The sequence below is a fragment of the Lucilia cuprina genome, chromosome 3 (assembly GCF_022045245.1).
Source record: "Lucilia cuprina isolate Lc7/37 chromosome 3, ASM2204524v1, whole genome shotgun sequence".
Classification (NCBI taxonomy): Eukaryota; Metazoa; Arthropoda; class Insecta; order Diptera; family Calliphoridae; genus Lucilia; species Lucilia cuprina.
Window position 1 is genome coordinate 67,112,430 of NC_060951.1, and position 12,250 is coordinate 67,124,679.

Genomic DNA, 12,250 nt, shown 5'->3' on the forward strand with positions numbered 1-12,250 from the left:
TTTGCTTAAAAAATATGTGATAGAGATGCCAATAGGGATTGTTTGTTGCTTATTTTGAAAATTAATATTTGAACCCAATAAACCAAACGATATTATAACATATTGTACCTTTCCTTATAATATTGTTTTTCCATGAAATTATCATATAGTTTTTGGTATAATAATTTCCAAAAATAATAATAAAAATTTCCTTTTCCAGCTTTTATTCTGTATGCTCTTTTTTATCAAAATCTCATTTTAAAAGATAGTTAACTAAATATTTCGTTAAAGTAAAATAACAAAAGCCTGAAAAAGAAAAGATTGCATATATACATTCTTAGAATTTTTTTTATTTAAATTATTTTTATGTTTGAAATATTTTTCAAATGTTTGTATTTTTTATTGGAAACAAAGTATATTAAAACGTTTTCGTTTTCAATTATAAAATATTATATCATAATCGCCCTAAAAAAGTAATACCGTTTTCGATATCTTCTTTGTTTTATTGGGAATTAACATTTTTCAAAGTTATTCCCTGAAAATAAACTTCTATAACTAATTTTTAATGTTTTTAATGTAGTTGAAGTAATAAGTACCTGTTGAACTACTAATATCTCGCTTATTGTGATTCAGGTGCGTTTACATTTCGATAGGCAATTAAATTTTTTTTGATAGACAATTAACATTTTATTTTCAGGCTACTTTTACACATTTTTTATTAATCTGAAATTTTCAGGCTAAAACTGATAAAATTTCCCATTCGGGATTGACTTTCACGAAATCCGGGATTCAACATTTTCTATTCCTAAAAATTCTGGAATTTTTAGAATTGGCATCCCTAACATTTGTAACATAAATACCAAAAAAAAAACTATTAAAAAAATTTTAAAATTTTGTGAATTGTAAGAAATCAAAATTGTGAAAGTTTAGAAATAAAAATTATTAACGTTATTATCTTAGCGGAATTTCAATTTAGATCGATAAACAATGTCTCATCAAATAAAATCGACATCTTACTTTCAGCGCATGCTAACGAAGAGCAAACAAAATGGACAATTACAGATGCTTCAGAAAGAGTATGAACGTGTGAATTTTTTAAATGAGTCTAAGATTGAGATGAAAATGCGTCAAATACGCTTGAACAAGTTATTTAAAGAAATTGAACAGATAAAAAAATGTGATTTAAAGAGACGTAATCGATTGCATTTTAAAAGATCCGATAGACCTAAAACTAAAGAAACTGAACGGATGCAAAACTTTAAAAAGGCTAGAAACTTGGGTCAGTACTTTTCTCAACGCAATTTGAGGACAACAATTAGAAAAAAGCATCAATTACTCCGAAAAAGATACAAACTGGAAGATGCGCAGCCAGAAACTTCTGTATCAAAACGCAACAAGTACGGAAATGAAATATCTAATTGGAACAGACAAAAGTTTTTAGTTAAGAATGCACGTAAAGAGTTCAGAACATTTCATAAAGAACTCACAATCAATGTTGAGAAACAGACATCTCATTTCGTCTCCAACACATTAAAAAACAACGGAATTAACACAACATCGAAGATACACGGCGAATATATTAATTCAAACGACTGCATTAGTCTGCAGATAGATAGAAACAGTAATGCTAAGACTTCGGTTTTAACATTAAGTGAAAATGTTCACCTTATAGATTTACAAATTTGCGATAAAATGCATGAAGCACTATTAACAAATGATGACAGTCTTCAAATCATTGTACCCAGAGCAGTAAAAAATTGGCAAAAACTAGCAATACTTATAAGAGACAAATTTCAAATATATAGATCAAATAAAGTTTGTGACCTAACCGACTATAAAGCCAGACCTCTAAACAACAAACAATTGGAATGTTCTGAAAACATTAGAGAAGGAAGTTCACCTAAAACCCCAAGTCTACCAGAGTCAATGCCAATTTTAATACAAAAAAGTAAATATTTAAAGCCTCTTCATATTCCAGCCGAAGATATGTATAACCCCTGTTGGGAAGAAATAAATTATAGTTCAAAATTTAGTGTAGGGAAGTTACGTAGACTTTTTGAAAATGTTAGTTAAAATTAAAAAAAAACTAAATTTATTTACTTTATCATAAAATTCACGTTTGTATGCATATAAAAAAGATTTACTTTCTTCTTTAATTCATTTATTTAATTTTAGCGGGCACAGAGTTCCAAGCACAGCTTAAAGTATTTATAGTTACTGTAAATGTTGTTAAAATTAAATTTAATAAAAGTTACAGAATTTCTTATATACTTAAAAACAGCGACATTTGTCAATTGGACAATTAGAGCCATAATTAAGGCAGGCATCCATACAATATGTATCAGCCCCTTCTTTTCCCTCCAGATCTCCAATGGCAACACACTCGTTTCTGTAAAAGATTTTAAAAATTAACGACATAATATAGAAATTCAAGACCGATTAATATTTTATTTGTTGCTGACCATAATCAATATTTGATTATTATGATACTTACGGGCAATGACATGCTGTTTGTGGACAATTTGGTGGATAACGCAAACAATTCGTTTCACACCATTGATCCATACCAGGTAAGTTCCGGAAAGCATTTGAAGCAATACATTTTTGATCCCTGCAAATCAGGCATGAGCCAAAAGAAAATTAGAAATTCATTTCTTATACTACATAACAATTTATAACTCACTTTAGTTAACAATCGACATGTTTTTTAAAATTGTATATAATAATTTGAAATAAAATGTCAAATTAAAAAAATGCGTATTATAAAAGCACAAATTTAAAAATTTATAAAATTGATAAAAGTAAATTAAACGAAAAAAGTTTATAAAGCAATGCATAACAATTCCAAAGCACGCCAGTCAATTAAAGTCGAGAAGGAAAATGAAAATATTAAGCTACGGAAAAAAATAAAAAGCTTGACCACAGGTTTTTATTTACAAATGAATTAAAAAATCCGTGATATTTTTGAAATATCTTTCAGATAAACATTTGGGTAACAAGAGAGAAACAGTGTGGGATCGTCTAAGTAAAGTCAAAAAAGCTCCCAGTATGGAGAATATTTTAGGAGCAACGAGATCACGTCCTAGTATTACTTTTAAAACTTCACAACGTTTTCAAACTTTAAAGCAGTTCCCGTTCAATCAGTCAATACAAGTGACACGAAATCCATTATTACCAACTACTAGTTCCAATAACAAGCTATCGAATGTGACTAAAAAAAGCAGTCTAAAGCCAAGTGTTGCCTCTGAAACTGAAAAGCGAGCGTTTTTACATATCGATCCTATTAAAGAGATAATGACTGCTCGCAGTTTGAATCGTGATGAATCGAAATCTTTATTAAACAGTAAATTAGATTCCTTGGAGGCTTCGAATGAAGAATATGAATTGGCTCCATTATTGAACTCTGAGTACAACTCTACGAGCAGTATAGTAATATTGAACAATGTTCGTGAATTTTTGCAACAACAGCAAAAATTTATGACCTTGAATGATATTGAACTCGTTAAAGATGTTGTTAAGTCCGATAGCAGATATAGAGAAGTGGACCAAAATCCCAAACTCTTTAAAGAAATTCTAAAAAATCAGTTACAAAAGACATTAAAACACGAATTTGCTATTAAAAATGTTTTAGACTGTTTAGAATCTTCGGGTTTAGAGCAAAATCTTCAAATCGAAACAACCAAATCCATAAACAAAATTGTGAGTTTCTCGGGCAACAGTACAGAATCCCAAAAATTCGAAGTCGATATTATATTTAAAAATGTTCCATCTTTAGATAAAGAAATTGAAATTCTTAGAGCTCTCGGTGAAAAATTAGAAGCTACTCTAAAAAGTTCAACATCTCTTAGAAAAAATCATGAAGATATAGGGACACATAGGTCAATCTTTACACCGCCATTTACGAAAGATAGTAATCAACATGTAATGTCTAAATTAAGATGCGAATTGTACGTTTTAACTGGTGAATATAATGCGGAGGTCGTAGTTCATCAAATTGGTATTCGACTTCATATGGGAATTATAAATGAATTCTATGTGGCTAATAAAACCATCGTTGAGCTTAAAGAGGAATCTAATCGCCCGTTCTATGTATCAAGTAATTCGAAAAGCCTTCTACTGAAAAGAACATCTTTTAAAGAACTTAAGGAAACCCCAAGCGAATTACTGCGTTATCTAAAGCCCAAGAATTCCAAAATTGCATTTAACATACTAGAACAAGATCCAATATTTTTTAACAATTTATTTAATAAGTCTGTAAAGCTTTGGAGCGTTCCTTATGATTTGTCTAAAAACTTCTCATATACCGAGAAAGACCAGCACATGGCAATGAAACATTCCCTTTGTGAGGGTGGTGACAGTGCACTTTGGGATCAAATTAACGACGAATCACATAAACATTTTACGAAAGCGTTAATTGTTAAGGACTCTTTTTACAAGACATTACGTGATACCAATACAACTACAAGTACTTTTGAGCCACCCATTAGGGGCAAGCAACGCAGGCGCATAAGACGTTATTTAACCCCAATGCCAACTGGTACCTGTTTTAATCCAAAAAATACATTGTTCAAGACAGTTTTAGTGGGAATTGTACAAATGTCGGTATTCATAATATTCATAATGGCCTTAACATATCCGGATGCCAGGTGTTAGCATGTTTCGACTATTTTCTTTTACATAAATTTATTAAAAAGAAATTACAGAAGTTCATTTTTTCAGACATAATTCGTAAAATATTAAATTCAGTAATATCTTTTCCTTTTAAATAAATGTAAACTGGTGTTTAATAAATACATAAAATTATTAGTATTGTATAACAATCAATTGTTCATTATTCGATAATATTTCTTCCGGTCCAGCTCACTCAAGTTACTTTTGGTAATCATCATAAAACAAAGCAAGATTAATTTTGAGAATGGTTACAAAAACACGATATTGGTTACAGAAATGAGTCTGTCTAATTTACATAAATATATATGTATAAATATGCAAGATTATGGAAAAATGGAAATGAAAAGGTAGGCCACAATTAATTATATTTATTTACTGTTAGTTTGTTCTTTGCCGTTATTGTAATTGACAAAATTGTATTGACAAAATATTGTTTTGCTTATAATTTAATTCGGTTGTACTAACTTCAAGACTGACATACATACATCTATATGTAACTCCAATTTGAATTACAGTAAAGTTGACTTAAACTTAAATGTAATTCTTTAACAGATATGTATATTAGATAAGTAAAGAATTGGTTTAAAGACATGACAAAAACATTTTTACAAGAGACATTAACCTTAATAAACTTTTTGTATTTTTAAGCGAAATTCCTTTATTTATAGTACTAGTTGTATGATGTACATATTTTTATGAAGCAGTGCAAAAGTCAAATATTTAAGAATATTTTTTTTAGCAAATTCTTTAAATTGTAGAATAAAACCAACACCAATTTTGAATATATAGAGTAAAACACAGTAAATGTCTTTTTATACCAAGTAATAATTCGTATTTATTTCAATTCGATTAATGATTATAAATGATAAGTTAAGCTAAACCCAATCCAACATTAAAAAAAAGCATATACTTGCAATACATATCGCTTATTTACATCTACAACTGAAACATTTTATATTATAAATTATAAAAAAAATGTGTATTTTGGAATTGTACCGCCATACATACAGTGTCTCTCATAAGTATTCGAATTTAGGTATAATATAAAAAGAAACTAAATTTAATAACATATTTTGTATGCAAAATTAATAAATTCATTTGTTAAATTCTCTAGATAGTCCTTAGCTTTGATATCACGCTTTTTGAAACTTTAAAAATTCACATTTACTTAAATTAATTAAGCTTTATTTAAAAAAAGTCCATAAAATTACCTCACAAAAGTATACGAATTTTTTCTGTATTTCATATTTGACTATATTAAACAAAACATATAAATTAGAATCGAATGTTTTTTGCTAAAAATTGTTTTAAGGGGTAACTATCAACCGAATGGATATATTTTTGGACCATTTGGTCCACAATTTTGGAGTATTTGTACCATATTTTCATATAATATCACAAATTACGATTTTTGACCATATTTGCCATATTTTTTCTCTTTTTCCAGAGATAAAACCAAAATTTAATATTGGGATTTAATAGATTCCTTCAGATATCTAAAAATAATAATCTTTGTTATAAGGATTTGTTTTTAAGGGGTATTTTAAATCCCAATAACAAATTTTGGATTTATCTCTGGGAAAAAGGAGAAAAAATACAAATATTGCCAAAAACCGCCATTTTAATGATATTACATAAAAAGATGGTACAATTGTGGACCAAATGATCCAAAATTATATCGATTCGGTTGATAGTTACCCCTTAAAACAATTTTTAGCAAAAAAACATTCGATTCTAAGTTTTGTGTTTCGTATAATATAGTCAAATATGAAATACAGAAAAAAATTCGTATACTTTTGTGAGGTAATTTTATGGACTTTTTTAAATAAATCTAAATTAATTTAAGTAAATGTGAATTTTTAAAGTTTTAAAAAGCGTAATATCAAAGCTAAAGACTGTCTAGTGAATTTAACAAATTTATTTATTAACTTTGCATACAAAATATGTTATTAAATTTGGTTTTTTTCATAATATACCTAAATTCGAATACTTATGAGAGACACTGTACATACCCAGCAAAAAAGTGTGGAAAAGATGGAATAATCTGAAGTGCATAATTCTTACAATGACATGCTTCTATGTGTATGTAAATTTCTTTGGTTTTCACCAAAATTTGATGTACGGATTAGATTTTATCTGGGTCAAAATTTCTATATGCATTTCAAAATTTATAATTATATTTAACAAAAAAACTTTTATTGTTTATCAACTAAAACCAGGATGCTCAAAGAAAGGTGATGCCATCAAGGCAGCTGACTTTTATTTGTTTATTAAAATATAATTTCCTTATTTGTCCATTAAGTCTAATTGAAAATATTTTCTTCTTTGTGGCACTATTAATGAACGATATATTGAAAACAATACATTTATCTAGTTTATTTCGACTTAATAATTCGACCGTGTCATAACTTGTTTTCTATTAAACTTAATGAAAAAAGAAGAAAATTATACACTTTTTAAAATAGTTATGAATATTTAAAATAGTTATCGGGAAAAATTGAGAGTATATTACTACTCTATGGACTGTAACAAAAAGGAATAATTTTGGAGTATCACTGTGTAATTAATCATTACGATTATTAATCATTATATTACAGCTATGACTAAAGCTTATTAATTTCTAAAATGTAAACCATTACGAAATTGGAAATTTTGGAAAACTATAGATTAACCTTCATATTCATAAATGTCTAATAAAGTTATTGATGGTTTTTTGTAGGAATTTTGTATAGAAAATGTGCGTAATAAACCTATAACTATATTATATAAAACTATAACTATATTATTTTTCAAAAATAATCATATTGGTTATTTAACAGTTATAAGTTATATCAAAAAAGTTAATTTATAACAGTTATTTTGTGAAAAAGTTATTTTTCAACCTAAAAATAAAAATTCAAATGAAACTTTAAAAAGTTTTATTTTTCCGTCATAAAATAAAAATTATTTAAAGTTTTATTTTTTCCGTTAGTAAATAAAACTCATTTTCAATAATAATGCCTTTCGAAGAAATTAAAAAAGCTTGTCTTCAGTCATAACTGAAAATTACCATTTGCCGTTTTTGATTCAGATGTTTTGAACGTCAGTTCTCACATTTTCACGAAAGTTATAAAGTTTTGAGAAAGAATGACGTTTTTGTAAGTGTGTTGGGTTTACACAGAACTCGTGAGAAGATCTTAATGTTAGTGTTGTAAGAAATACTGTTCATTTCTTGATATTGAGAGATTTTATTATGAAAATCTTATAAATTTTAAAATTTGTGTAGAATACTTAAACCTCGATAAAATCTGAGCTGTAACGAATTTAGGAATGTTGGAGGGTACTTTTTTAAACCACTTGGTGTTTTTGCTGGGAGAAAGTGGTGAGTGGACACTGTTTTTCCATCTGTATGTTCGAAATTTACAACTTCGATTTATTTGGACCAGTCTAATGTGTAAATATTCTTGTTTATTAATATTACTTATAAAATATAACCTTTTAAAAATAATTAAGCAAAAATATTTCATAATTCCAATTGCACTTAATATTTAATTTGTATTTGTTAACATTGTGCTTTTGTATATAATATGTAAATAAGTATTTTTAGTATATATGTATGTATGTACATATATAAGTATGTGTGTAACTTATTTCTAAATATGTGTTTGGGAATATTTATAAGTATGTAGATTTATACATGTATGATTCAGCACCTGTTATATTTTTATTTGTTTAATGTTAATGTTGTTATTATCCAAATTAAAACAAAGCTTTTTTTTAAATATGTATGTATGAATATATGTACATATGTATATCTTACTTTAAAAATAACTACATAAGTTTGTATGTTTTTATAAATATGTATGTTACTAATTAGTGCCTTGAAGAATTTCTATAAAAAGCGAGAAAGCAAATAATTTGATTATTATTAAATAATATTTACAAAATTAGACCCAACGAAAGCAAGGAATGGGTCTTAATGCACATGAAAAACACCTTCGTAACTTACCTCACAATTAATGGAAAAACATTTTTATCTTCGGGTGCTCTATAATCTCTATAGTACAATAAATACGGATTTCTATTGTTGACAAATAGAGGAGGTAAGCCTCCTCCTGTATTTGAAACGATCGCTATATCCGCACAGTTACGGAACGTTTCTAAATAAAGTTTATCGACATTTTTAAACAAAAATACTTTAAACAATTTTAAATAAGGATTTGTACCTGCTTTACCACACCCGACGGCTTCGGTACCATTAGCACATGTGCCCCACATATTGGCGGTATAGTAAGTCCACTGCAAAACACATTGAGTGCAAGTGACGTAGGGTGGCAGACGTACGCGATAGCGGAAAATGTCCTTCTTTTTAGTATCACGAGGTATAAGAAAGCGATGTTCTCTACTTCCAGATATGTAAAGGGGATAACGATCAAAGCACTCTTGATTGGCTTCTTTACGAGGATTATTATTTGGACACAAGTACATCTCAAAACGACCATAATGATTTGCAGTCAACTCAACTTCAACATCGATTTCCTAAAAAGATTTTAAGAAAATTAAGTATAAAATATAATTTCCCAGTAATACTTTTAAAGAGACTTTTTTACAATGTTGTATGTATGTAATTAAAATGTAATAAATATACATACCTGACCAGATGAATAATATCTTGATATAATTCCTTTTGCATATTCTCCTCCAGCTTCATGTGGACGTGGAGTTCTTAGGTGAAAAGCATCACCACAAACACCACATTTACCTTGATTTTGTTCCCATTGCACTGCATAACCTCCGCAGAATAATTCGTTATCATTATAATTGACAGGATTTGGATATCCAAATCGCCACATTGCATTACGTGCAGGTGGATCCATTAATCGACCATGGCTAAATACAAGAGGCGCTCTTATGAAGCAGCCCAACACACACTGATAAAAATACATTTAATAGTTTATAAAAATATTTATTAATTATAATTATAGAAATTAATTACCAATATAAGGGGTAAATCCAACATTGCTGATGTATTATTTTCTTAAGATATAAATTTATCTGTAAATATTGCAAATAAATATAAATTAAATAAATTTTTTACCAAAATAACAATTTGAAAATCACGTTTTTGGCCATAACTAAGTTTTTATAAATTTTCCATCAAAAACCTGCTATTTATTTGTATTTACTCAATAGCTCATTTTAATGACAATTAAATACCGCCTTCATAACTTGCAAAAACTCTAGTAACTTTTAATTTTTTTAAACATGCCAGCCAAGTAATTGTTCCTATTTTATTTTTAGTATATTTAAGTTTTAAAAAAAGTTTTGAAAATTAATTCAATAAAATTCATCCCGATTGGCATTCCTATATAATACCATAGCCAGAAGTGGATCCACGGGTGGAAATTTCCTCCCAAAACCGAAAATTTTTCATATAAAATATAACAATGAGGAAAAAAGAAAAAATAATATAAGTACAAAAACTAACTTTCCCCTCTCCCAAAAATTCGAACTGCATCCGCGGCTGACCATATCTAATGTTATTGTCAGTATGTTGTCACATCAAAAATTAACAGAAAAAAAACTTAAAAAATTAATTTAATGAATGTCACTTTCATGTGCCAAATTGGATAAAAGCCAAAGTCATCATTCAGATGGTGTTGAATTTACGTTCTAGTTATATTTGTGCGTTTTAAATATAATTGTTTTTATGCAAAAACAAACACGTAGGAGTTTTAGGGTCTTATTCATTAAATTTTTATAAATAAAAAGATTTATAAATCAAATTTTCATACAAAATTTGTTCTGTAAACCTTTGATAAATGTTTATGAGTAAGGCAGTTATACTATAACACAACAAAAAAATCCAAAGAAGCTAAACAATACTATAAAATACATACATACATACATACATACATACATACATACATACATACATATTAAAAAATATGTATAAAAATTACTTCCACAGAAGCTAAAAATGTGATAAATGTTATTTTTGAAGCACTTTGTTTATTTCTTGGTATGTATGTAGCATATAGTTTGTCAATTTTCATATAAAGATTGGTAAGTTCAAGTTTTATCTTCTAAATAGTTATTCATATTTCACTGATTTATTAAAATTAATTGTGTAGGTATCTTTAATATGATGACAAGGTCCTTTGTAAGTAGTACCACATTTAATATTTGTAATATTGACACTGGTCGACAAAATTATAGTCATTCGTGCCATTTGTGTTTATGTACTCTTCAATCTTTAGAAATAAATAGTAATGTCTCTCTCTATTATGTACAGCTACAACTTAACTAATGTTTAAGGTACTAACAGCCAACGCAACTGACTACAAATTGGTATTATTAACGGTAACTTTCGTAAGTTGCAAAAAGGTATCGATTTTTTGTAATTCGTGTTTGTTTAAAAGACTTGCAGTTCAAAAATGTACATAAATAAACACTAAAATATATTGAAAAGTCCGTTTTAAGTTATTGTATACCCTACACCACCATCTTAAAGTATAGTGGTTTTGAGCCGATTGAGCTATGTCCGGTCCTTTAGGCTCATAATTACGTTAAATGTTCTATTATGTCAACAAAATTCAACAAAACTTAGTTTTATAGAACGATAAATGCCATTACTGATTTTTATAGTGATGGGGGACAAACTCCCCGACAGAAAATGACTTGAATGTCATGCTTCATTTAAAATTACTAATAAAACGATTAAAATCTACATAAATACCTTTGAAGTAGACATAAATTCCTCGACCTAAATTTACAAAGGTAGGCCCATATTTACCCCTACTCCCCAATTAGCCCTCCATTTTTTGTCAACAATAAGTAAAAATATTCCACAATAAACTGTATTTATTAAAAAATACGTATTTTGTTAAATAAGTATTTTGAAAAATTACTGAATTTTTAACGCGGTTTAGCGCAATTCAAAAACTCCACGTATGACTTTTTGGAAAGCTGTTAAGAGACTTTATGGATATATTTGTATATTTGTCCAATTATAATACCATTTACCATTAGCATTACATCTATAACTTCGGGGCTATTTACCTGGGTAAAGGAAATCATCCGCATTCGCAGAACAACTGGCTAAAATTAGGAATTTAACAATATAAAATAAAACCTAGTTTTCAGCTTTATCCAGAAAATCTAAATAAAGATTTAGTGGAATAGTGGAAATCAAAGGCCATAAGTATCAAATATTTGCATGTATCGCGATTATTGTTCGTCGTACGACTTTAGATATTATTACAACTTTTGTAGGCAATACAATTTCCAATATTTTGGTAGAGATTATTTTTGCGGATCTTCATTTATTTTCGAATTATTTAGTTTTCATATTCCTTAGCTATGTTACTTAAGAATATCAATTAGATTTATACAAATAAAAATATTTTGATTGCTATTATTGCATAAATTAGCAGAAAATACTTATTTAATCATTTATTTCAGAATTGCGACTTATTAGCACAGCACCTGGTTATTTAAAATATCAAAGTGGTCTAAAATTTTTATTTCACTTTCAATTTGAAATTTAATTTTGTGGTCTTAATTTTTTCCCACATTGCACATAAGTACTACCAGTAGAGGTACAAATTGCAATAATAAA

The 12,250-nt window shown here is 27.9% G+C and overlaps 3 protein-coding genes across 5 annotated transcripts; 2 read left to right on the plus strand and 1 right to left on the minus strand.

Annotated features, from left to right (window-relative positions):
- Positions 1 to 442: 442 nt before the first annotated feature.
- On the plus strand, positions 443 to 2,257 carry LOC111678897. The gene has a single exon (XM_023440340.2). It carries the CDS (start codon positions 967 to 969, stop codon positions 2,050 to 2,052), a length of 1,086 nt encoding a protein of 361 aa, XP_023296108.2. The 5' UTR covers positions 443 to 966; the 3' UTR covers positions 2,053 to 2,257.
- Positions 2,092 to 9,684, minus strand: LOC111678898. 3 transcript variants are annotated; one of them, XM_046945839.1, is made up of 7 exons: positions 9,626 to 9,684; positions 9,282 to 9,560; positions 8,856 to 9,168; positions 8,639 to 8,789; positions 2,474 to 2,590; positions 2,251 to 2,368; positions 2,092 to 2,196 (listed from the first exon to the last, which is right to left on the minus strand). In XM_046945839.1, the coding sequence occupies exons 1-6, from the start codon at positions 9,647 to 9,649 to the stop codon at positions 2,251 to 2,253; spliced, it is 1,002 nt and encodes a 333-aa protein (XP_046801795.1). In that variant the 5' UTR covers positions 9,650 to 9,684; the 3' UTR covers positions 2,092 to 2,196. The 3 variants fall into 3 exon arrangements, with proteins under 3 accessions (XP_046801795.1, XP_046801796.1, XP_046801797.1); XM_046945840.1 differs by having other exon boundaries at positions 2,092 to 2,368; XM_046945841.1 differs by lacking the exons at positions 2,092 to 2,196; positions 2,251 to 2,368; positions 2,474 to 2,590 and adding an exon at positions 8,462 to 8,521.
- On the plus strand, positions 2,747 to 4,796 carry LOC124418704. The gene is made up of 2 exons (XM_046945838.1): positions 2,747 to 2,904; positions 2,960 to 4,796. The coding sequence occupies exons 1-2, from the start codon at positions 2,811 to 2,813 to the stop codon at positions 4,630 to 4,632; spliced, it is 1,767 nt and encodes a 588-aa protein (XP_046801794.1). The 5' UTR covers positions 2,747 to 2,810; the 3' UTR covers positions 4,633 to 4,796.
- Positions 9,685 to 12,250: the final 2,566 nt, after the last annotated feature.